We start from the raw sequence: 24,966 nt of genomic DNA on the forward strand, positions 1-24,966 counted from the left end.
GAACTTCTGACCCCCGAAACTCATCTGGAGGATGACGGCAGTGACGGAACTTTTCGTGGATGGAGGCTGGTATATTAAGGGTTTTCTCATCGAAGGCTTTATCTAGGCGTAAGATTTAGGTCGGTTGGGTGCCTGGTGGCCCCACACCTACCCTAGGCGCGAGCCAGGTCTAGGCCGTGCCTAGGGGTTGTTTGGGTGCCCTGTTGTGCCTCTTCGACCCCCCTTCGGACTTCGTCTTCGTTTCGGTAAAATATTGACTTCGGCTTTTGTTTCGTCCAATTACGAGAATATTTCCTATACAACTTTTCTGAAATACAAAAACAACAGAAAATAGGAACTGGCACTGTGGCATCTTGTTAATAGGTTAGTGCCGGAAATCATGTAAAAGTGCAACGAAGTGTAAGCAAAACATATATGAATTGGTGTAAAACAAGCGTGGAGCATCAAAAATTATAGATACGTTTGCGACATATCAAGCATTCCCAAGCTTAACTCCTGCTCGTCCTCGAGTAGGTAAGTGATAACAAAAATATTTTTTTAGGTGACATGAGGCCAACACAATCTTGATCAAGTTATTGTAAAAGCATTGTGAGCTGAGATCAAAGTACTCTAAACATAGGCATGATAGATATAATTATAACCATAGAGCTTAGCAACTATATGTTATAACATGAGAAGTAACTCAAACAAAAGATCATGAATAATAATGCATTGAAAGCAACTTGGTTTTTATGGGCATAGCAAAAACATAGCTGATGGTGTGTGCTCGTCGTACGCAGATACGCTGTTGGGGAACCCCAAGAGGAAGGTGTGATGAGCACGGCAGTAAGTTTTCCCTCAGTACGAAACCAATGTTTAATCGACCAGTAGGAGAAAGGCGTGACTTCTGAAGGTGTTGCTGGCTGACTAGTGGAAGGGCGCACTACCGGCGTCAGCAACAACATGAAACCTGCACACAACACAACCAAAGTACTTTGCCCCAACTTAAAGTGAGGTTGTCAATATCACCGGTTTGCTGAACACAAAGGATTAGACGTATCGAATGGAAGGAGATGTTTGCAGAAAGTAAACAGAACATGATTGCAGTTGAATTTATCAGTAAAGGAAAATAGGACCGGGGTCCACGGGTCACTAGAGGTGTCTCTCCATAAAGAAATAGAATGTTGGTTGAACAAATTACAGCTGGGCAATTGACAGAATATAGACCATACATGATAAGATGATTACTATGAGATTTGGTATTGGGCATTACAACATAATACATAGACCGTAATCCAACTGTGTCTATGACTAATAATCCACCTTCAGGTTATCGTCCGAACCCCATTCAGTATTAAGTTGCAACCAACAGACTATCGCCTTAAGCAATGTGTGTAAAGTAAACAATAGAATTACCCTTGGATAAAACATTGTTGTTTTCTCCCTAGTAGCAACAACACATCTACAACCTTAGAAGTTATAAAGTCACTCTCCCAGAAAACTAGAGGCATGAACCTACTATCGAGCATAAGTACCCCCTCTTGGAGTCACAAGTGTCCACTTGGCCAGAGTTTCTACTAGCAACAGAGAGCATGCAAGATCACAAATAACATATGACATGAATATATAATCAATCTCAACATAGTATTCAATATTTATCGGATCTCAGCAAACCAAACATATAGGATTACATAAAGATGATCTTGATCATGTAGGGCAGCTCACAAGATCGATACATGAAGCACAAAGTGGAGAAGATAACCACCTAGTTACTGCTATGGACCCATAGTCCAGGGATGAACTACTCACGCATCACTTCGGAGGCGGGCATGGTGATGTAGATGCCTCCGGTGATGATTTCCCCCTCCGGCAGGGTGCCGGGAAGAGCTTCAGAACCCCCCGAGATGGGTTCTGCGATGGCGACCACGACAGAAATTTTCGTGGATGGAGGCTCGGGTATCCATGGTTTTCCCGAGAAGATATATAAATAGGCGGAGGATTCAGGTCGATGGGGCGCCCAATGGCCCCACACCTACCCCAGGCGTGGGCTAGGCCCATGCCGCGCCTAGGGGTGGTCTGGGCGCCCTGGTGCGCCTCTTCGTCCCCCCTCCGGACTTCGTCTTCGTTTCGGTAAAATATTGACTTCGGCTTTTGTTTTGTCCAATTCCGAGAATATTTCCTGTACAACTTTTCTAAAATACAAAAACAGCATAAAACATGGAATTAGCACTGTGGCATATTGTTAATAGGTTAGTGCCGGAAATCATGTAAAAGTGCAACAAAGTGTAAACAAAACATATATGAATTGGTGTAAAAAAAGCATGGATCATAAAAAATTATAGATACGTATCAATAGTAAAGTCGTATTCAGCTTGTCCTTTATGAAGTAGCAAAACATAAATACGAGGACACCTTTAAAGTTTAGAGGGTGACTAGATACAAATAATTTGAGAACAAGCAATAGTCATAATCATGAATCAATCAATAATAAATTTTGGGAATATGCATATTATACTCAGAATAACAACTATGCTCTCTTAGTGGTGCATAAAGCAAGAAGATGAAGACTCAACATAAAAGTAAAAGAAAGGCCCTGCGCAGAGGGAAGCAGGGATCACTCATGTGCTAGAGCTTTTTATTTTGCATAAAACAGAGGTGTTGAAAATGTATTTTGATAGGTATGTATATCTATGTCAAGGAATGGCATCAAACAATCTATCATCCATTCATATAGTGACCTCAATAGAGGCTCCCATGTACTTCTCCATTGCACACTATTATTTAGGATCTCTCCGGTACATAATGTGCGGATCATTTATTTGTTTATTTTATATTTTGTTTGGGATGGGCACCCAGTTGCCTTGCTATTTTTGCAATATTAAGAGACTTTAGCACATTATTCTTGCTTAGTTAAGGTGTGAATTCATGAAAAGATAAAAAACCATTCAATACTTCCTCATGAGCTAAAACAAAACACAAAACATGTAATTATTTTGAAGATTTTAAAGGTAGCACACAAGCAATTTACTTTGAAGTGGCGGTGAAATACCACATATAGGTAGGTATGATGGACACAATTGGAAAACTTTGGTTTTTGGTGGTTGGATGGACGAGTAGAGCTCATACTCAGTACAGGCGAAGGCTAGCAAAAGACTGGGAGCGACCAACTAAGAGAGCAATAATGGCCATAATCATGCATTGGGATAAAACATTATTAATCAAAACATAAAGTGATATTACAAGTCAAAAAATAAATGATCTTAAAGGCTTTAGGTGACTGGTTTGTAGTCATAACATGGTGTAAGCATGTGCCAAGTTGACCCAATAACAACATTAAAGGAGAATACCACAATACTATGCTTTTGTACGATGAAAACAACACATGATTCTTTCAATGATGCATTAAGCACTCTCATCTATTTGAGACAAGTCATGCTACAATAATAAATACTAAGCATATGACAAGAATAACACCCAACATGACATGCCAAAGTCTATGCCACGGTCTAGATAAGCTTCATTTTCATCACTATAGGCATGAAACATTTTACTCGTCTCCAACACCAATCAACTTATTTGAAATAGCTCTCAGAGATTAAAATCAATATGTACCATAGAGCTAATCATACGTAAATAAATGATGCTAACGAGCTCTGAACAAAATAAGAATCGAAAACCAAGAGCTAAACGCAGTACCAGAAAACTAGAACACCCGCAGAACAGTAAAAGTGAAAACTAGAGTGTTATTTGCAATGAAAACAGAGCATGTCTCTCTCCAAAACAAATATGTTGGGGTCCAACCATATGCTACAGCAAACAAAATAAAATAAAACTAAAAACACAAACAAAGACACTCCTAGAATAATACATAACATACGAAGCAATAAAAATATAGCATATTGAAAGATGACCTGATACTTTAGATGGAGAGGGGATGCCCAAGGCATCCCCAAGCTTTGACGCTTGTACCTCTTGGATATTTCTTGGGGTGAAATGGGCATCTCCAAGCTTGAGCTTTTGTCCATCCTTCATCTCATCACATCATTCTTCTCTCCCTACACTTGAAAACTTCCTTCATACAAAACTTCACACAATTCTTATTAGCAGCATATCATTAGTGCAATCAAAATAACAAATCCACTTGGTTCATTTATAACATAAATAAAACATCCATTAAAATATTTAGCAACTACAGCAATATCTTTGAAAATCTCCTTCTCTCAAAAGAACTAAAAAAATAAGAAAGAGATCAAGCAATGCAAATGGTGATAGAAATCTGTCAAAGCAGAACATCATGTCAAGATCGATTTTTTAGAAAATCTTATGTTGCTCATACCGAAAAATGTTCAACTAACGAAAGTTAGATAATAACCTGGGGCATATGTATAAAACATGTCAGCTCAAAATTCTGCACTTTATATTTATACGAATTTTTATGGTGACAACATATAATCTGTTTTTAGGACATCAACTTCCCCAAATCTTACTTTCTTCCTATTAGAGGCTATTCTTGGCACAACAACGAACTAAAAATGATAAGAAGAGGTTTTACAGAGGTAAAAACTTCCAAGACTCAACATAAAATAAAAATTACAGAAATAAAACAATGGGTTGTCTCCCATAAACGCTTTTCTTTAATGCCTTTTAGCTAGGCTCAGTAATTTGAGAAGATGCTCACATAAGAAATATGAATTGAAGTAAAAAAGAGCATCAAGATGAAAATTCAAAACACATTTAAGTCTAAACCACTTCCTATGCATAGAAATCTTGTACACAAATAAATTCACAAAGAACAAAGTGACAAGCATAGAAAGACAAAACAAGAGTAACTTCAAAAAAAATTAACATATAGAGAGATGTTTTAGTACCATGAAAACTTCTACAACCATATTTTCCTCTCTCATAATAATTTTCTGTAGCCTTGATACGTCTCAAACGTATCTATAATTTCTTATGTTCCATGCTACTTTTATGATGATACTCACATGTTTTATACACATTATATGTCATTATTATGCATTTCCAGCACTAACCTATTAACGAGATGCCGAAGAGCCAGTTGCTGTTTTCTGCAGTTTTTGGTTTCAGAAATCCTAGTAAGGAAATATTCTCGGAATTGGACGAAATCAACGCCCAGGGTCCTATTTTTGCACGAAGCTTCCAGAAGACCGAAGGGAAGACGAAGTGGGGCCACGAGGTGGCGACACACCAGGGCGGCGCGGCCTAGGCCCTGGCTGCGCCGGCCTGTGGTGTGGGCCCCTCGTGATGCCCCTTTACCTGCCCTTCTGCCTATAAATAGCCTCCGTCGCGAAACCCCCAGTACCGAGAGCCACGATACAGAAAACCTTACTGAGACGCCACCCCGCCAATCCCATCTCGGGGGATTCAGGAGATCGCCTCTGGCACTCTGCCGGAGAGGGGATTCATCTCCCGGAGGACTCTACACCACCATGGTCGCCTCCGGATTGATGAGTGAGTAGTTCACCCCTGGACTATGGGTCCATAGCAGTAGCTAGATGGTTGTCTTCTCCTCATGTGCTTCATTGTCGGATCTTGTGAGCTGCCTAACATGATCAAGATCATCTATCTGTAATGCTATATGTTGTGTTTGTTGGGATCCGATGGATAGAGAATACTATGTTATGTTGATTATCAATCTATTACCTATGTGTTGTTTATGATCTTGCATGCTCTCCGTTGCTAGTAGAGGCTCTGGCCAAGTCATTACTTGTAACTCCAAGAGGGAGTATTTATGCTCGATAGTGGGTTCATGCCTCCATTAAATGCGGGACGGTGACGAGAAAGTTCTAAGGTTGTGGATGTGCTTGTTGCCACTAGGGATAAAACATTGATGCTATGTTCGAGGATATAGTTATTGATTACATTACGCACCATACTTAATGCAATTGTCTCGTTGCTTGCAACTTAATACCGGAAGGGTTCGGATGATAACCCGAAAGTGGACTTTTTAGGCATAGATGCATGCTTGGATAGCGGTCTATGTACTTTCTCGTAATGCCCAATTGAATCTCACAATATTCATCATGTCATGTATGTGCATTGTCATGCCCTCTCTATTTGTCAATTGCCCAACCGTAATTTGTTCACCCAACATGCTATTTATCTTATGGGAGAGACACCTCTAGTGAACTCGTGGACCCCGGTCCATTCTTTTACATCGAATACAATCTATCGCAATACTTGTTTTACTTGTTCTCTGCAAACAATCATCATCCACACTATACATCTAATCCTTTGTAACGAGCAAGCCGGTGAGATTGACAACCTCACTTTGTTTCGTTGGGGCAAAGTACTTTGGTTGTGTTGTGCGGGTTCCACGTTGGCGCCGGAATCCCTGGTGTTGCGCCGCACTACATCTCGCCGCCATCAACCTTCAACGTGCTTCTTGGCTCCTACTGGTTCGATAAACCTTGGTTTCTAACTGAGGGAAAACTTGCTGCTGTACACATCATACCTTCCTCTTGGGGTTCCCAACGGACGAGTGCTTTACCGTCACAAGGAAGCTACTACACGCTAGCAGCTCTTTTTCTGGCGCCGTTGCCGGGGAGATCAAGACACGCTGCAAGGGGAGTCTCCACATCGCAATCTCTTTACTTTGTTTTTGTCTTGCTTTATTTTATTTACTACTTTGTTTGCTGCACTAAATTAAAACACACAAAAAATTAGTTGCTAGTTTTACTTTATTTACTATCTTGTTTGCTATATCAAAAACACAAAAAAATTAGTTACTTGCATTTACTTTATCTAGTTTACTTTATTTACTGTTGCTAAAATGAATACTGCTGAGAATACTAAGTTGTGTGACTTCACAACCACAAATAATAATGATTTCTTATGCACACCTATTGCTCCACCTGCTACTACAGCGGAATTCTTTGAAATTAAACCTGCTTTCTTGAATCTTGTTATGCGAGAGCAATTTTCCGGTGTTAGTTCGATGATGTCTGCTGCCCATCTCAATAATTTTGTTGAACTTTGTGAAATGCAAAAGTATAAAGATGCAGATGGTGACATAATAAAATTAAAATTGTTCCCTTTCTCATTAAGAGGAAGAGCTAAAGATTGGTTGCTATCTCTCGCCTAAGAATAGTATTGATTCATGGACTAAATGCAAGGATGCTTTTATTGGTAGATATTATCCCCTGCTAAAATTATATCTTTGAGGAGTAGCATAATGAATTTTAAACAATTAGATACTGAGCATGTTGCACAAGCATGGGAAAGAATGAAATCTTTGGTCAAAAATTGCCCAACCCATGGAGTCGACTACTTGGATGATCATCCAAACCTTTTATGCAGGACTGAATTTTTCTTCGCGGAACCTATTGGATTCAGCTGCTGGAGGTACCTTTATGTCCATCACTCTTGGTGAAGCAACAAAGCTTCTTGATAATATGATGATTAATTACTCTGAATGGCACACGGAAAGAGCTCCACAAGGTAAGAAGGTAAATTCCGTCGAAGAAACCTCTTCCTTGAGTGATAAGATTGATGCTATTATGTCTATGCTTGTGAATGATAGGACAAATATTGATCCTAATAATGTTCCGTTAGCTTCATTGGTTGCACAAGAAGAACATGTTGATGTGAACTTCATTAAAAATAATAATTTCAACAACAATGCTTACCGGAACAATTCTAGTAACAACTATAGGCCATATCCTTATAATAATGGCAACGGCTATGGTAATTCTTATGGGAATTCTTACAACAATAATAGGAATACACCCCCTGGACTTGAAGCCATGCTTAAAGAGTTTATTAGTACACAAACTGCTTTTAACAAATCTGTTGAAGAAAAGCTTGGGAAAATTGATATACTTGCTTCTAAAGTTAATAGTCTTGCTGCTGATGTTGATCTTTTGAAATTGAAAGTTATGCCGAATAGGGATAATGAAAACAAAATTGTTACTACAGCAAATGCCATCCAAGTTAGAATTAATGAGAATATAAGATTAATGGCTGAATTGCATGCTAGGTGGGAAAGAGAAGAAAATGAAAAACTAGCTAAAGAGAATCATGTAGCTAAAGTTTGGACTATTACTACCACTAGCAATGCTAATGCTACACATGTTGCTGCACCTCCTACTAATAATGGTAAAAGAATTGGTGTTAGCAATGTTTCCACTTCTAATGCAAAGCGCGAAAACGCACTGAAACTGCTAAAACTGCTGAAACTGCCTGTGATAAAACTGCTGAAATTTTTTCCAACATTGGGGATAATGATCCCATTGCTTTAGATCATAATGGTTTAGATTTTGATTATTGTCATATCTCTGAAGTTATAAAGTTCTTACAAAAACTTGCTAAGAGTCCTAATGCTAGTGCTATAAATTTGGCTTTCACGAAACATATTACAAACGCTCTCATAAAAACTAGAGAAGAGAAACTAAATCGCGAAACATCTATTCCTAGGAAGTTAGAAGATGGCTGGGAGCCCATCATTAAGATGAAGGTCAATGACTTTGGTTGTAATGCTTTATGTGATCTTGGTGCAAGTATTTCTGTTATACCTAAGAAAATCTATAATATGCTTGACTTGCCACCATTAAAAAATTGTTATTTGGATGTTAATCTTGCTGATAACTCTACAAAGAAACCTTTGGGGAGAATTGATAATGTTCGCATTACCGTTAACAATAACCTTGTCCCCGTTGATTTTGTTGTCTTGGATATTGAATGCAATGCATCTTGTCCCATTATATTGGGAAGACCTTTTCTTCGAACTGTTGGTGCTATCATTGATATGAAGGAAGGTAATATTAAATATCAATTTCCTCTCAAGAAAGGTATGGAACACTTCCCTAGAAAGAGAATGAAGTTACCTTTTGATTCTATTATTAGAACAAATTATGATGTCAATGCTTCATCTCTTGATAATACTTGATACACACTTTCTGCGCCTAGCTGAAAGGCGTTAAAGAAAAGCGCTTATGGGAGACAACCCATGTTTTTACTACAGTAATTTTGTTTTATATTTGAGTCTTGGAAGTTGTTTACTACTGTAGCAACCTCTCCTTATCTTAGTTTTATTGCATTGTTGTGCCAAGTAAAGTCTCTAATAGAAGTAAGATACTAGATTTGGATTACTGCGCAGAAACAGTTTTCTTTGCTGTCACGAATCTGGGTAAAATTCTCTGTAGGTAACTCAGAAAATTATGCCAATTTACGTGAGTGATCCTCAGATATGTACGCAACTTTCATTAGTTTTAAGTTTTCTCATCTGAGCAAGTCTGGTGCCTGTTAAAAATACGTTTTTACGAACTATTCTGTTTTGACAGATTCTGCCTTTTATTTTGCATTGCCTGTTCTGTCATGCTTGATGGATTTTCCGATTCCATTGACTTTCAGTAGCTTTGTGCATTGTCCAGAAGTATAAAGAATGATTGTGTCACCTCTGAATATGTTAATTTTGATTGTGCACTAACCCTCTAATGAGTTTGTTTCGAGTTTGGTGTGGAGGAAGTTTTCAAGGATCAAGAGAGGGAGATGATACAATATGATCAAGGAGAGTGAAAGCTCTAAGCTTGGGGATGCCCCGGTGGTTCACCCCTGCATATATCAAGAATACTCAAGCGTCTAAGCTTGGGGATGCCCAAGGCATCCCCTTCTTCATCGACAACATTATCAGGTTTCTCTAGTGAAACTATATTTTTATTCCATCACATCTTATGTACTTTACTTGGAGCGTCTGTTTGTTTTTGTTTTTGTTTTGTTTGAATAAAATAGATCCTAGCATTCAATGTGTGGGAGAGAGACACGCTCCGCTGTTGCATATGGACAAATATGTCCTTAGGCTTTACTCATAGTATTCATGGCGAAAGTTTCTTCTTCGTTAAATTGTTGTATGGTTGGAATTGGAAAATAATATATGTGGTAATTGGTATAATATCTTGAATAATGTGATACTTGGCAATTGTTGTGCTCATGTTTAAGCTCTTGCATCATATACTTTGCACTTATTAATGAAGAAATACATAGAGCATGCTAAAATCTGATTTGCATGTTTGGTCTCTCTAAGGTCTAGATAATTTCTAGTATTGAGTTTGAACAACAAGGAAGACGAGTATAGAGTCTTATAATGTTTACAATATGTCTTTTATGTGAGTTTTGCTGTACTTGGTTCATCCTTGTGTTTGTTTCAAATAACCTTGCTAGCCTAAACCTTGTATCGAGAGGGAATACTTCTCATGCATCCAAAATCCTTGAGCCAACCACTATGCCATTTGTGTCCACCATACCTACCTACCACATGGTATTTCTCCGCCATTCCAAAGTAAATTGCTTGAGTGCTACCTTTAAAATTTCCATTCTTTACCTTTACAATATATAGCTCATGGGACAAATAGCTTAAAAAACTATTGTGGTATTGAATATGTACTTATGCACTTTATCTCTTATTAAGTTGCTTGTTGTGCGATAACCATGTTCCTGGGGACGCCATCAACTACTCTTTGTTGAATTTCATGTGAGTTGCTATGCATGTTCGTCTTGTCTGAAGTAAGAGCGATCTACCACCTTATGGTTAGAGCATGCATATTGTTAGAGAAGAACATTGGGCCGCTAACTAAAGCCATGATCCATGGTGGAAGTTTCAGTTTTGGACATATATCCTCAATCTCACATGAGAACACTAATTGTTGCTACATGCTTATGCATTAAAGAGGAGTCCATTATCTGTTGTTCATGTTGTCCCGGTATGGATGTCTAAGTTGAGAATAATCAAAAGCGAGAAATCCAAAATGCGAGCTTTCTCCTTAGATCTTTGTACAGGCGGCATGGAGGTACCCCATTGTGACACTTGGTTAAAACATGTGTATTGCGATGATCCGGTAGTCCAAGCTAATTAGGACAAGGTGCGGGCACTATTAGTATACTATGCATGAGGCTTGCAACTTGTAGGATATAATTTACATAACTCATATGCTTTATTACTACCGTTGACAAAATTGTTTCTTGTTTTCAAAACCAAAGCTCTAGCACAAAGATAGCAATCGATGCTTTCCTTTTTGAAGGACCTTTCTTTTATTTTTATGTTGAGTCAGTTCACCTATTTCTCTCCACCTCAAGAAGCAAACACTTGTGTGAACTGTGCATTAATTCTTACATACTTGCATATTGCACTTGTTATATTACTCTATGTTGACAATATCCATGAGATATACATGTTACAAGTTGAAAGCAACCGCTGAAACTTTACCTTCCTTTGTGTTGCTTCAATACCTTTACTTTGAATTATTGCTTTATGAGTTAACTCTTATGCAAGACTTATTGATGCTTGTCTTTAAGTACTATTCATGAAAAGTCTTTGCTTTATGATTCAGTTGTTTACTCATGTCATTTACCATTGTTTTGATCGCTGCATTCATTACATGTGCTTACAATAGTATTGACCAAGATTATGTTCGTAGCATTGTCACTTAAGAAATTATCTTTGTTATCGTTTACCTACTCGGGACGAGTAGGAACTAAGCTTGGGGATGCTTGATACGTCTCAAACGTATCTATAATTTCTTATGTTCCATGCTACTTTTATGATGATACTCACATGTTTTATACACATTATATGTCATTATTATGCATTTTCCGGCACTAACCTATTAACGAGATGCCGAAGAGCCGATTCTGTCGTTTTCTGCTGTTTTTGGTTTCAGAAATCCTAGTAAGGAAATATTCTCGGAATTGGACGAAATCAACGCCCATGGTCCTATTTTTGCACGAAGCTTCCAGAAGACCGAAGGGAAGACGGAGTGGGGCCACGAGGTGGCGACACACCAGGGCGGCGCGGCCCAGGCCCTGGCCGCGCCGGCCTGTGGTGTGGGCCCCTCGTGACGCCCCTTTACCTGCCCTTCCGCCTATAAATAGCCTCCGTCGCGAAACCCCCAGTACCGAGAGCCACGATACGGAAAACCTTACTGAGACGCCGCCGCCGCCAATCCTATCTCGGGGGATTCAGAAGATCGCCTCCGGCACTCTGCCGGAGAGGGGATTCATCTCCCGGAGGACTCTACACCACCATGGTCGCCTCCGGATTGATGAGTGAGTAGTTCACCCCTGGACTATGGGTCCATAGCAGTAGCTAGATGGTTGTCTTCTCCTCATGTGCTTCATTGTCGGATCTTGTGAGCTGCCTAACATGATCAAGATCATCTATCTGTAATGCTATATGTTGTGTTTGTTGGGATCCGATGGATAGAGAATACTATGTTATGTTGATTATCAATCTATTACCTATGTGTTGTTTATGATCTTGCATGCTCTCCGTTGCTAGTAGAGGCTCTGGCAAAGTCATTACTTGTACACTAGTAGGAAAAGCCTCATCAGTGGCGCACGAAAAATGGATTCTGTGGCGCATGGGAGGTGCGCCACAGAAACGTCGCCACAAAAATAAGGTTTCTGTGGCGCACCTGCCCATGCGCCACAGAACTAAGGTTTACGTGGCGCACTTGTTCTTAGGTGCGCCACGGAAAAGGGTGCGCCACGGAATTGGTTCTAAGTGCGCCACGGAATTTGCTTGTATTATACACGATTTTGTGTCTGCTCGCTATACATATGCGGTTTATACACGGCAATACGGATACACAATACGGATACACAGGTTATATACAGCAACATTCAGATATAATATAAATATCATGTACATTGCACAGATATAACATAGACATCATCATCACATTACTTAGAGCCCGATCGAGATACATATATAGTGGCAAGTGTCAAATGTTTTGCATACAACTCTTAATTCATACAAAATTCACAATTTCGAGATACAAAGTAGTCTTCATCCGGTTCCTCCTTTGCTCCGTCATATCTACCCACCAGGCTCGCTTGCATCGGGGTCCTTCATCCAGTTCCTACTATGATGAAAATGGAAGAAAGTGAGACCAACAAGTCCGATGCACAAGAGAAATGGAATAAATGCCTCATACATTGTTGGTCAACACAAATATTAACATTCGGGGACGGTGTAAGTGAGACCAAGTCCGATGCACAAGAGATTGATATTTGTGCTATCTTACCAGACTCACTTACGCCGCCCCCGAGTGTACGGTGACCAAACATTTTAATCATCGGCATTTTGAAAATCTCAAAGCAAATGGAATGACAAAATGGAATAAGTGCCTCATACATTGTTGGTCAACACAAATATTAACATTTAGGGATGGCGTCAGTGAGGCCAAGTCCGATGCACAAGAGATTGATATTTGTGCTATCTTACCGAGCTCACTTACGCCACCCCCAAGTGTACGGTGACCAAACATTTTAATCATCGGCATTTTGAAAATCTCAAAGCAAATGGAATGACAAAATGGAATAAGTGCCTCATACATTGTTGGTCAACACAAATATTAACATTTAGAGATGGCGTCGGTGAGGCCAAGTCCGATGCACAAGAGATTGATATTTGTGCTATCTTACCGGGCTCACTTACGCCACCCCCAAGTGTACGGTGACCAAACATTTTAATCATCGGCATTTTGAAAATCTCAAAGCAAATGGAATGACAAAATGGAATAAGTGCCTCATACATTGTTGGTCAACACAAATATTAACATTTAGGGATGGTGTAAGCGAGGCCGGGTAGGATGCACAAGAGATTGATATTTGTGCTATCTTACCAGAGCTCACTTACGCCACCCCCAAGTGTACGGTGACCAAACATTTTAATCATCGGCATTTTGAAAATCTCAAAGCAAATGGAATGACAAAATAGAATATGTGCCTCATACATTGTTGGTCAACACAAATACTATGGTCGGAAACCATAGTTGCGGTATACACCGCCGTATACTTTGCGAAGGGCCCCCTTTCCCCGGTCGGCGTTCAGTCAACGGGTGCTTGACGACACAACAACGCCGATCTGCATCTCCGGCGCGGAACCACGCCGGTCCCTCGGCTGTCCAGTGAACGAGTCCTTGATGCAAAGACCGTGCCGGCCTGCCCAGCATTATGCCGGGCCGTGTTGCCGCGCTTCAAGCCGTGTGTCCCGCGCCCTGCAGGAGAGTGCAGGGCGCGTGATCGACACGGCCTGAAGCGCGACAACGAGGGTCGGCATGATGCTAGGGAGGCTGGCACCGTCTTGGCATTAAGGACTCGTTCACGTACTTGGACGGCGAGAGAAGAAAAGTGGTGCTGCGCCGGAGAGGCATGTCGGCGTTGTTGTCTCGTCAAGGACTCGTTCACGGAACGGTGGCCGGGAAAGGGGGGCTCGTCTACAAAGTATATTGCGGCGTATAGGTGACCAAACATTCTAATCATCGGCACTAAAATGGAAGAAAGAGCCAAGTGGTATCTCAACTAGATATCATATGCCTCATACTTTGTTGGTCGAAAGAAATATTAACATTCCGGGATGGGGTCGGTGAGGCCGGGTAGGATGCACAAGAGATTGATATTTGTGCCATCGCACCAGGCTCACTGGCCCCACCCCAGAGTGTACAAGTGACCAAACAATTTAATCATCGGCACTAAAATGGAAGAAAGGCCAATGCAATTAAGAAGTAGCTAGTATATATGAACTAAATGGAATTCCTCATACTTTGTTGGTCGAAACAAATATTAACATCCAGGGATGGAGTAAGTGAGGCCAGGTAGGATGCACAAGATATTGATATTTGTGCCATCACACCAAGCCTCACTTGCTCCACCCCCGAGTGTACGAGTGATCGACCAACCATCTAATCATCGACAAGTAAATCACTTGGGGTAATGTTAAAATGTTTGTCTCCATATTTGGGAGACATTTTTAATATTGGAGTCTAGCTAATGGAAATCAAGAACTAGTCTTGATCTCCAAATGGTGATTAGAGGGAATTTATTCATCTTAAGCAACATTAGGGACAAATGGGATCATGCAAGGGACTTGGGTCATTTGGATCATAAGGCATCAATTAAGGAGGCAACCAGGGACAAAGGGAAACATTTGATGATCCATTATCATAGGCAACAAAGCAGCAACTTTTTCCCCTCTAATCTAGCTAGAGTCCTTAAAAGAAATCCATCATAAGCATGGTCAAATACACATATATAGCATTTGGAGAGCAAACAAGCGAGTAGCCATATCACTCAATCCAATAATATAGTAATTTGGATCATAAGGCATCAATTAAGGAGGCAACCGGGGACAAATTAAGGGAAACATTTGATGATCCGAGTAAGTGCATGACACTTTGAGCTACCCAAGAATAAAGGCCAACGAGTGGATAAACATCTGCTCAACCATTTCTTGCACTAGAGGAAAAGTAACCAACATTGAAACTTGAATAGTCAAGTGACACTACAAGCAGACTCACACACATATGCAAACACATGTGTTGACGAGTAACTAATGGATATCAAGAACTAGTCTTGATCTCCAAATGGTGATTAGAGGGAATTTATTCATCTTAATTAAGCAACATTAGGGACAAATGGGATCATGCAAGGGACTTGGATCATTTGGATCATAAGGCATCAATTAAGGAGGCAACCAGGGACAAAGGGAAACATTTGATGATCCATTATCATAGGGACATAAGTCAAGATGCTCAAACACACATAGCATGCATGGAGCACAACAAGCATTTAAATTCCTATGAACCCATCAAGAAAATTGTTAACAGTTAACCTCACTGAGCACAACAAATGAACCAGTAGTAATAAGCCATCAAGATTAACGAGTTAACCTCACCGAGCACAACAAATGAACCGAGTAGCATCAAATGAACCAACCGAGCAGCAATGCATCACTAGCGAGCAATGCATCCAGAGCCAACAAATGAACCGGTAGCATCAAGATTAACAGCTAAGCATCACTAGCAGCAATGCATCCAGAGCCAACCGAGCGAGCATTTCGTCGAGCACGTTGTGCTCGCGCGGGGGAGGAAGAGGGAGGGGAGGGGAGGGAGCTCACCGACGATTTGGAGAGTCGTGGAGGAGCTCACCGACGACGACGGCGCAGGGGTGGAGGTCGCGGCGGCTCCTCCACCTTGACGCGGCGGCGGCTCCTCCACCTTGACGCCGCGCCGGCCCCTCCTCCTCCACGCCGCGGCGGCTTGTGCTGCTGGTGGCGGGGATGGGTGGAGCGTGGCGGCATCCGGCCCTCGCGGAGGAAGGCGGCGGCGGCGGCGGCGGCGACGGCGGCGCTCGCCATGGAACACGGCGGCGCGGGGAGAGAGGGAGAGAGGGAGAGGAACCGTGGCGAGGGAGGGGTACGGCCTTGATATAGGACACGTTATTTCGTGGCGCACCGAGACAAGTGCGCCACGGAAAACATTATTTCGTGGCGCACCGAGGCCGGTGCGCCACGAGAATACGTTATTTCGTGGCGCACCGGGTGCGGTGCGCCGTAGAAAAGGTAAGACCAATGGTTGGGCGTGACGGGATGTGGGCCCCACCAAGTTTTTGTGGCGCAGCGTTTCATAGTGCGCCACAAAATTAAGCTATTTACGTGGCGCACCCAGAATGGTGCGCCACAAAATAATATTCTGTGGCGCATTTTTAGTGGTGCGCCACAAAACTAAGCTTTGCCTATAAGGGTTTTCCTACTAGTGGTAACTCCAAGAGGGAGTATTTATGCTCGATAGTGGGTTCATGCCTCCATTAAATCTGGGACAGTGACAGAAAGTTCTAAGGTTGTGGATGTGCTGTTGCCACTAGGGATAAAACATTGATGCTATGTTCGAGGATATAGTTATTGATTACATTACGCACCATACTTAATGCAATTGTCTGTTGCTTGCAACTTAATACCGGAAGGGGTTCGGATGATAACCTGAAAGTGTACTTTTTAGGCATAGATGCATGCTGGATAGCGGTCTATGTACTTTGTCGTAATGCCCAATTGAATCTCACAATATTCATCATGTCATGTATGTGCATTATCATGCCCACTCTATTTGTCAATTGCCCAACTCTAATTTGTTCACCCAACATGCTATTTATCTTATGGGAGAGACACCTCTAGTGAACTGTGGACCCCGGTCCATTCTTTTACATCGAATACAATCTACTGCAATACTTGTTTTACTTGTTCTCTCGCAAACAATCATCATCCACACTATACATCTAATCCTTTGTAACGAGCAAGCCGGTGAGATTGACAACCTCACTGTTTCGTTGGGGCAAAGTACTTTGGTTGTGTTGTGCAAGTTCCACGTTGGCGCCGGAATCCCTGGTGTTGCGCCGCACTACATCTCGCCGCCATCAACCTTCAACGTGCTTCTTGGCTCCTACTGGTTCGATAAACCTTGGTTTCTAACTGAGGGAAAACTTGCTGCTGTACACATCATACCTTCCTCTTGGGGTTCCCAACGGACGAGTGCTTTACCGTCACAAGGAAGCTACTACACGCTAGCAAGCCTCATGAATAAACTCAACGATATAACTATCACATAAAACATACTTTTTATGATCTACAAACACATAATTTTTTATCAAACTCAAAAATAGTGAAATTAAAACATTAAAATCCACTTTTAACAATTTTATAACAGGATGATCGATCATTCTCAAGAGGTATGGAGCTCCAAGATAAAGTCAAGAACCCTCCAATCTCATTTTCAGTAGTAGTACAATTAATATTATCAACCAATATAGGACCATCATCTTGAGCTTTATCAAATACATTTTCCAAGAAAACCTCTTTAGTACGATGCATTTCGAAGTTAAGCACAAATAAAGGATTATCATAAGATTTATCAAAATAGCATGGATTATCATAGATAACAGGAGCATAATATTATCACAAATTTTTATCCATTCTTTCTCCTTTAGTTCATCGCTCTCCTCCTCTTTTTCATCTAATGAACTTTCAGGTTCAGCCGTTTCTTTTTCCACAGGTTCCTGCAAATTATGGATACATTCTTGTGCATGACTGAGTCTCTCTTTATAATCAATGATATACCAATTATTGCTGAAATTTTCTATGCAATAATCAAGGATAGAAGAGACATATTCTTTGAGGTCCAGGCCGCGCCTAGGGGTGGTTTGGGCGCCCTGCTGCGCCTCTTCGACCCCCTTGGACTTCGTCTTTGTTTCGGTAAAATATTGACTTCGGCTTTTGTTTCGTCTAATTCCTAGAATATTTCATGCACAATTTTTCTGAAATACAAAAACAGCAGAAAACAGGGAACTGACACTATGGCATCTTGTTAATAGGTTATTGCCGGAAATCGTGTAAAAGTGCAACGAAGTGTAAGCAAAACATATATGAATTGGTGTAAAATAAGCATGGAGCATCAAAAATTATAGATACGTTTGCGACGTATTAGTGGTGTGATGCTTGAGACCAACTATTGTTTGCTAACAATCCAACAATACACCCAAGGACTTTGACGACGCTTTATGATGAACATGGAGTTGTTCATGAAGATGGTGTATGGTGTGAGGGAGTATGATGAATACTTCAAGCGCAAGAAAAAACCAACCAGGTTGGTTGGTTTCTCCCCGGTTAAAAAATGCATGGCTCTTGTGAGGTATCTTGCATATGGAACTCCTCCAGATACACAAGATGTCTATCTATGCATGTCGAATTGCATATGTTAGGAGAGTGTGTACAAGTTTTACGGGGTAGTCGTGGCAGTGTTTAGACTAATCTATTTAAGAGCACCAAATTAAGAAGACACAACTTGGATCTAGGCACAGAACAAAGCAAGTTGATTTCTGAGATGCCACACATGCATTGGGGATGGAAAAATTATCCATTCAGTTGAAAAGGGATGTAGAAAGGTTACACCAGAGAGTGTTGTATGGTACTTGAATTTGTGGTAGATTATGACCAATGAATTCGGCACGTTTTTATTGGCATGACAGGATCTCACAATGACATCAACATATTACAAAACCCTCTAATGTTTGCTAGAATTACTAAAGGCCATGCTCCTGAGGTAAACTACGAAATCAATGTCCAGGCATATAACAAAGTATACTATCTAGCCAATAACATATATAAAAAATGGCTAATATTTGTGAAAACAATCACCAAACCTTTTTCTGAAAATAAATCTTGGTTTGCTATATGTCACGAGAGAGTTATAGGAAGGATGCCGAGCGGACATTTGGTGTGCTCCAAGATCATTTTGCTATTTTTCGGCACCCTGATCTCACATGGTCGACATATCAGATATGGAAGGTTATGAACTATTGTGTATCATACACACCTTGACAAGAAAGTGAGCGCGTTGCTTGAGTGATTGAGGATGCGTCGTATGATTGCCATGGCCCTATTGCCAAAGTTGATCATGTGTTGGCCGTGTTTGGAGCTTTACTCACCACGCACCAAAGAAATCTGTAATGAATAGTTCATCACCAATTACAAGATGATCTAGTCGAGAATTTGTTGGCAACGAAATGAAACACACATGATTGAGTCTTGATCTATTCGAACTTCTCAAATTTCAATTTTGTTTGAGTACTTTTATTTATTGGTTTGAATTATCTTTATCCTAAAATTTGTGTGTTTCAAAACTCTAGAATATGATTGCATTGTGATAGAATATTTGATATAAAATATCCTAAAATCTATTGGGTGCGCCGTGGTGGGAAGCCGCCTCCAATAGAGCATAAATTGTTTTGGGGCCCGGATACCTTCGATACAGATTACGAATGCAGTACAATAGCTTTTTTCCTAGAAAATCTAGGTTTATCGAACGTTTGGGAAACACTTGCTATTGGTTAAGAAACGTCTACAAAACTTGGTATTTTATTTTACCTTACGTTTACCACACATTTCTAGTCTACTTTGTATTTTGGGTTGTGTCAATGAATGGAGATAGGTCCGGTCAAAGTTTCACATACAGCTATGCATACATATGAGATAAAGATAAATTTAAGCACATTCATGTGTAAACCGTCTAGTTAGGATTTGTAAACAACAAATATGTAGAATACTATAGCTCCCGCGAGCCACATACGTAGCATGCAGTCTCATGGTCCAACCGTTATACCAGCACTGGGCTATGAACGATTATTAAGTAAATACAGACCAACCATTAAGATAAATGATGCTTTTGTTATTTCCAAGTGGATCAATAAACGAATATTGTACTCCCATTATTGTTATTGGGTTTCACGCGTAGACGCCCCGTTTACCACACATCTCACCTCAAATCTTAATTAATCCTCGAGATCTTTGGTATGCGACAAGTCCTTAGATTGATACAAATACAAATCTTTTATGAAACCGGCACACAATATTCCCATGTATTTAGACGCACATAATTGCTACGAATCCTCAACCCGTAGCTCGCGAGGACTACTCACTCATAATAACAAGATCGAAAATAGAAAATATTGTAGAATTACTTGGATCAATACTAAATATTCTTACAAGGTCACCAATCGCGAGGAGATCCCAATTACAAATAAAACATATGGAATTTAAAAATGTCCAGATCATGTTTATTTAAAATATTTTTGAAAATCAAACCTTTTCGAATTTGAACATTTTTTAAAATTTGGGATTTTCCCCAAAATTTTAGCTTTTTTAGTATGATTTTTTTTTTGATTTTAAACATTTTTCAAATTTGAACGTTTCTAAAAAATTGATTTTTTTTGAATTTGAACATTTTTAATTTTCAATAGTTCCTAAACTTGAACATTTTTCAAATATGAATATTTTTAAATTTGTGCATTTTAAATGTACACATTTTATGTTTAAAATATTCGTTTTTTTTTGAAAGTGCATATTTTCAAATTAAATATTTTTGAAATCTAAAGAAAGAAAAAATAAATAGAAAAGAAAAAGAAAAAGAAAAAGAAAAGAAAAAAGAATTGAAAGGAAAATATAAAATATAAAAAAATAAAAGAAAAAAACACACGAACTGGGCCAACCAGGCCGGCCCATACTGCGCGCAGGGGTGTTCGGCGCGCTGTAATGATCGACCTGATCGGCATATAGGGTTTGCCCACAAACTAAGCCCCAAATTCACATGGACTATCTCATATGTGGGCTTTGAGATTTAGTTAAAATCTGAAATATACTACATGGACCAAATGTTTTAGCCCATTATTTCAACAAATATTTTGCCATCATGAAAACTCAAAAGGGAGAGTGAAATTCACAACAACTGAATACAACTGCTCACCACAGATTGTACTACCATGTTCAACCAGCGCAAGCCGGCCAGAGGAGGCAACCAACGTTGGGGCCGATCACTCCCACTCCCAGGTCCCTCGCCGCTCTCGCCGTCCATCTGTATCTGTATGTCTGCATTGCACCACAAGTCCACCTTCGTTCCAGGCCAAGGCCGCGATAGTAATAGGGCACCTTCCGCTCCACGGTCCCGGCAAAATTCCTACCCCTACCCCTAACCGCCGCTGCTGCTGCCTACGCCAGCTCCCGCTCACCCAACTTCAACGGAGAAAATGGCCATGCACAGCACACCACAGCTCAGTGTACCTACCAACTCCTTGAGCTAACCTCCAAAAGAAAAAGGCTAAAGGCAAAGGAAGCTGGTTTGGAAGCCACCCTCCTCGCACACTCATCACTCGTCACAGTAGCTAGCTCCCACAGTGACTGGTGATAAAAACCTCTACACGATAAGAATCTCAAGCCACCCTCGCTCGTCTCCCTAGCTCACCAAAGCTTCCTCCCCAGTCCTCCCTCCACCCTTCCTTTCTTCCTCCCGGCGTCCCCGGTTTCCTCCACGGCTCCACCACCCAAAGGGAGGAGCAAAGCACGTCAAAGCAACGAGCTTTGCCTCGATTCCCGGCCGAACCCCACCACCATTACTTTCACCTTTCCGTTTATTCTCCAAGAGCAGCAGGGCGCAGAGCTCGCAGACACACACACGCACCACGTACATGGCGCCGGCGGCGGCGGACGGAGCCCCGGACGAGCCGGTGCACAAGGGCCGGACCAACACCATCCTGCTCCCCATCCTCGGCGTCCTCTTCGCCTACCTGCTCTACCGCTACCTCCTGCCGCGCCTCCGCGGCCTCCGCCTCCAAGACCGCCTCCCGTTCCGCCTCCCGGTCCCGGCCTGCCTCCGCCGCCGCAGCGACGGCGCTACCCGAGGCGCCCTGCTGCCATACTTCGCGCCGATCGCCGACCGGCTCGGCGCGCTGCAGCCGTACCTCGGCCCCATCGCCGAGCGGCTCGGGGTGGTCCCGGTCCCCCACGGCGCCGGGCACGCGGACGCGCTCGTCAAGTTCCCCGGCGGCGAGGCGCTCACGGTGGCCGCCATCCTCGAGGCGCCCGGCGAGGTGGTCGCCAAGTCCTCGCACAGCACCGTCTACCGCGCCGCCATGCGCTCCGGGGAGGCCGCCGTGCTGCTCCGCTTCGTGCGCCCCGCCTGCGCCGTCGGGCCGGACGAGGCCACCGCCGCGGCGCGCCGGATCGGCGCGGTCACCCACCCCAACATCGTGCCGCTCCGCGCAGTCTACGTCGGGCCCAGGGGCGAGAAGCTGCTCGTGCACCCCTTCTACGCCGCCGGCTCGCTCCACCGCTTCCTGCAAGGTTGGTGCTCTGCATCACTCGTACTCCGTATCACTGTCTGCTTTCGGCTTTCCGTAGTAACAAATGTTGAATGTGTTGTGAGAATTGGGTGACATGTTTACTCTGTTTTGTCAAAAATGCACACCTGGCTATGTTTAAAATGCACATGGGGCCTGAATGCTAATTATGCGGCCTTCAAGGAAGCAAGAAATGAAACACATTTTTTTCCCTGCGTGGGGACTACAAATAAAAATAAAATAGGATTGTAATTTCACATTTTATCAAAAAAGGAAAGCATGGCGTAGTTGCTAAGCGAGTTTGAAGACAAAAAGCAGATCAGTAGCTTTTCTTTTCAAAAACAATAATCATTACGGCCATCAGTTTGAACTTTTGAGGTAATTTGGAACGTGTTACACAGATAGTCATGTTGGGTTATTAGAGTTCGTTTCTTACTTCTAATCTATATATTCGCTGGTACATTTGTTCATATTATTGCTCACTGCAGCAGGAAACATTTCATCTGCTCTTGTCAAGACCGTTTCTCTGCTGGTTGTTAGTTTGAAACACTCACATGATGCATTGTCCCGAAGCGATGGTCCTGTCTCCTAATGTCTGTTAGGTTATTAGATCACCCTTCACAATCATGATCATTACTATGATACAGTGAGTTATATGTGTGTTTTAAATTAAAACAGTGGTTAGGGCTGTTTATAGTCATCTGTCCAACTGGACTTCTGCAGAAAGATTAGCAAACATAGGCTCATAATTACTGTTGTGCCTTAATTGAGGGAAAATGCACATATGTGCAGCCTTTTCGATCCATAACCCAGCATTTGTACTACAGTGGAGTAATTGTGGTACTTCAGAACCATTTGGTTCACGCATCACTGTCCTTTGCATGTGGAGTTTCTGAATCGCAATCTTCAATTAAGCAGGTTTAGTGCGTCAGTGTACAGATCGGGCCTATCGATTAGGACTCGCAAAATTAATTGATGTTTTGCATGATGCAGAATACCAAATTAAGTAGGCCAATCTTCAATTATGATGGTAGCTAATCAAACACTGCTTGTCTGTTACCATCACACAGAGGGCATCGCCGACTCTCAGAGGTGGAAGATAATCTGCAAGCTCTCCCTCTGCATCGCCAAGGGGCTGGATCACCTGCACACAGGGATGGAGAAGCCGATCGTCCACGGCAACCTCAAGACGAGCAACATCCTGCTGGACGCCAGCAGCGAGTGCAGGATATCGGACCACGGCCTCTACCTTCTGCTGAACATCGGCGGCGCCCACGAGATGCTCGAGACGGCGGCGGCGCAGGGGTACAAGGCGCCGGAGCTGATCAAGATGAGGGACGCCACCAGGGAGAGCGACGTCTACAGCTTCGGGGTGGTCCTGCTCGAGATGCTCGCGCAGAAGGACTCGGCGAAGAACGACGGCGACGGCGCGCCGAGCTCCCGCGACATCTTCCTACCAGCGTCGTTTAAGAATTTGGTGCTGGAGAGGAAGATCTCCGACGCGTTCAGCTCGGACCTCGTCAGGCAGAGCAGGAAGGCCGGGAACGAGAAGAAGCTGAATGCGTTCTTTGAGTTGGCAACGGCATGCTGTAGCCCTTCGCCGTCGCTGAGACCCAACACCAAGGAGATAATCAGAAGGCTGGAGGAGATAGCGAAGTAGATCAGTGTGGGTAGGCTTCGTTCAGCAGATCAACATTGCGGTATAGCAGTGTGTACGATGGTGGGAGTGATGCATCCAGCCGTTAGACCAGACAAGGCTGAAGGAGCAACTGAAGTTCATCTGGAATATGTATAGTCTTCATAGAGTGTGTAAACGCAGAGGAGATCATCATCGCAGCATATGACAGGGATTCCTCCAAGTTCGTAGTATTCTCGTCGTGCTTTGCTTAAAACCGATTATGTACAAAATGTTCAGAAAGTGAGAAAGGCTTCTGCTGCATCTTCACGCTTCAAGCATCGCTGTAGAGCTTGTGAAGCTCCCGGTGCATGTGCATCTGTGTTCTACACTTCTACGCACCGACCACGACAGAGACTGATTCGCTGCAAGGGAATATGCCCAGTGTTGCCTGATTCTGCACAGTTGAGTATTTGTCCTTGGCACTAACACTAGCTTAGTTTAATCTGCTCCCCTGAAATGAGAAATCGAGATTTAGAGATTTTGGTTGTAGCAAGCTATAGATTCCTCAGCCGTATGGGCTCGAATCAATCAGGTCGCCATCCACCCTCTCTCTTTCGCCGACAACAAGAGCGTAGCATCCGTACGTAATACACGGACCTGAGGTGTGCTGAATTGTTGTTTCGTAATCTCCAAACAATAATGCTAGACTTGCGGACATGCTTGGCTTACAAAAAGGTGCCCGTACATGTAGCAATGTTGATCTCCAAATTAGAGACTCGCCTGTTCAGTATCACACGTCAACAGTTGATCGATCATCCGTCCGAGTGCAACTTGTCTTTACCAAGAATCTTCAGCTTCACGTTGGAAGGAAAAAAGTGATTTTGTAGCATGATCTCTTACAATCATCGTGACGA

At 42.2% G+C, this 24,966-nt stretch overlaps 1 protein-coding gene across 1 annotated transcript; it reads left to right on the top strand.

Moving 5' to 3' along the window:
- The first annotated feature begins 21,555 nt into the window (after positions 1 to 21,555).
- On the top strand, positions 21,556 to 24,387 carry LOC124687472 (putative kinase-like protein TMKL1). The gene is made up of 2 exons (XM_047221253.1): positions 21,556 to 22,438; positions 23,505 to 24,387. Exons 1-2 carry the CDS (start codon positions 21,784 to 21,786, stop codon positions 24,092 to 24,094), a joined length of 1,245 nt encoding a protein of 414 aa, XP_047077209.1. The 5' UTR covers positions 21,556 to 21,783; the 3' UTR covers positions 24,095 to 24,387.
- The last annotated feature ends 579 nt before the right edge of the window (positions 24,388 to 24,966 follow it).

Source organism: Lolium rigidum, chromosome 2, assembly GCF_022539505.1.
Source record: "Lolium rigidum isolate FL_2022 chromosome 2, APGP_CSIRO_Lrig_0.1, whole genome shotgun sequence".
NCBI classification, from domain to species: Eukaryota; Viridiplantae; Streptophyta; class Magnoliopsida; order Poales; family Poaceae; genus Lolium; species Lolium rigidum.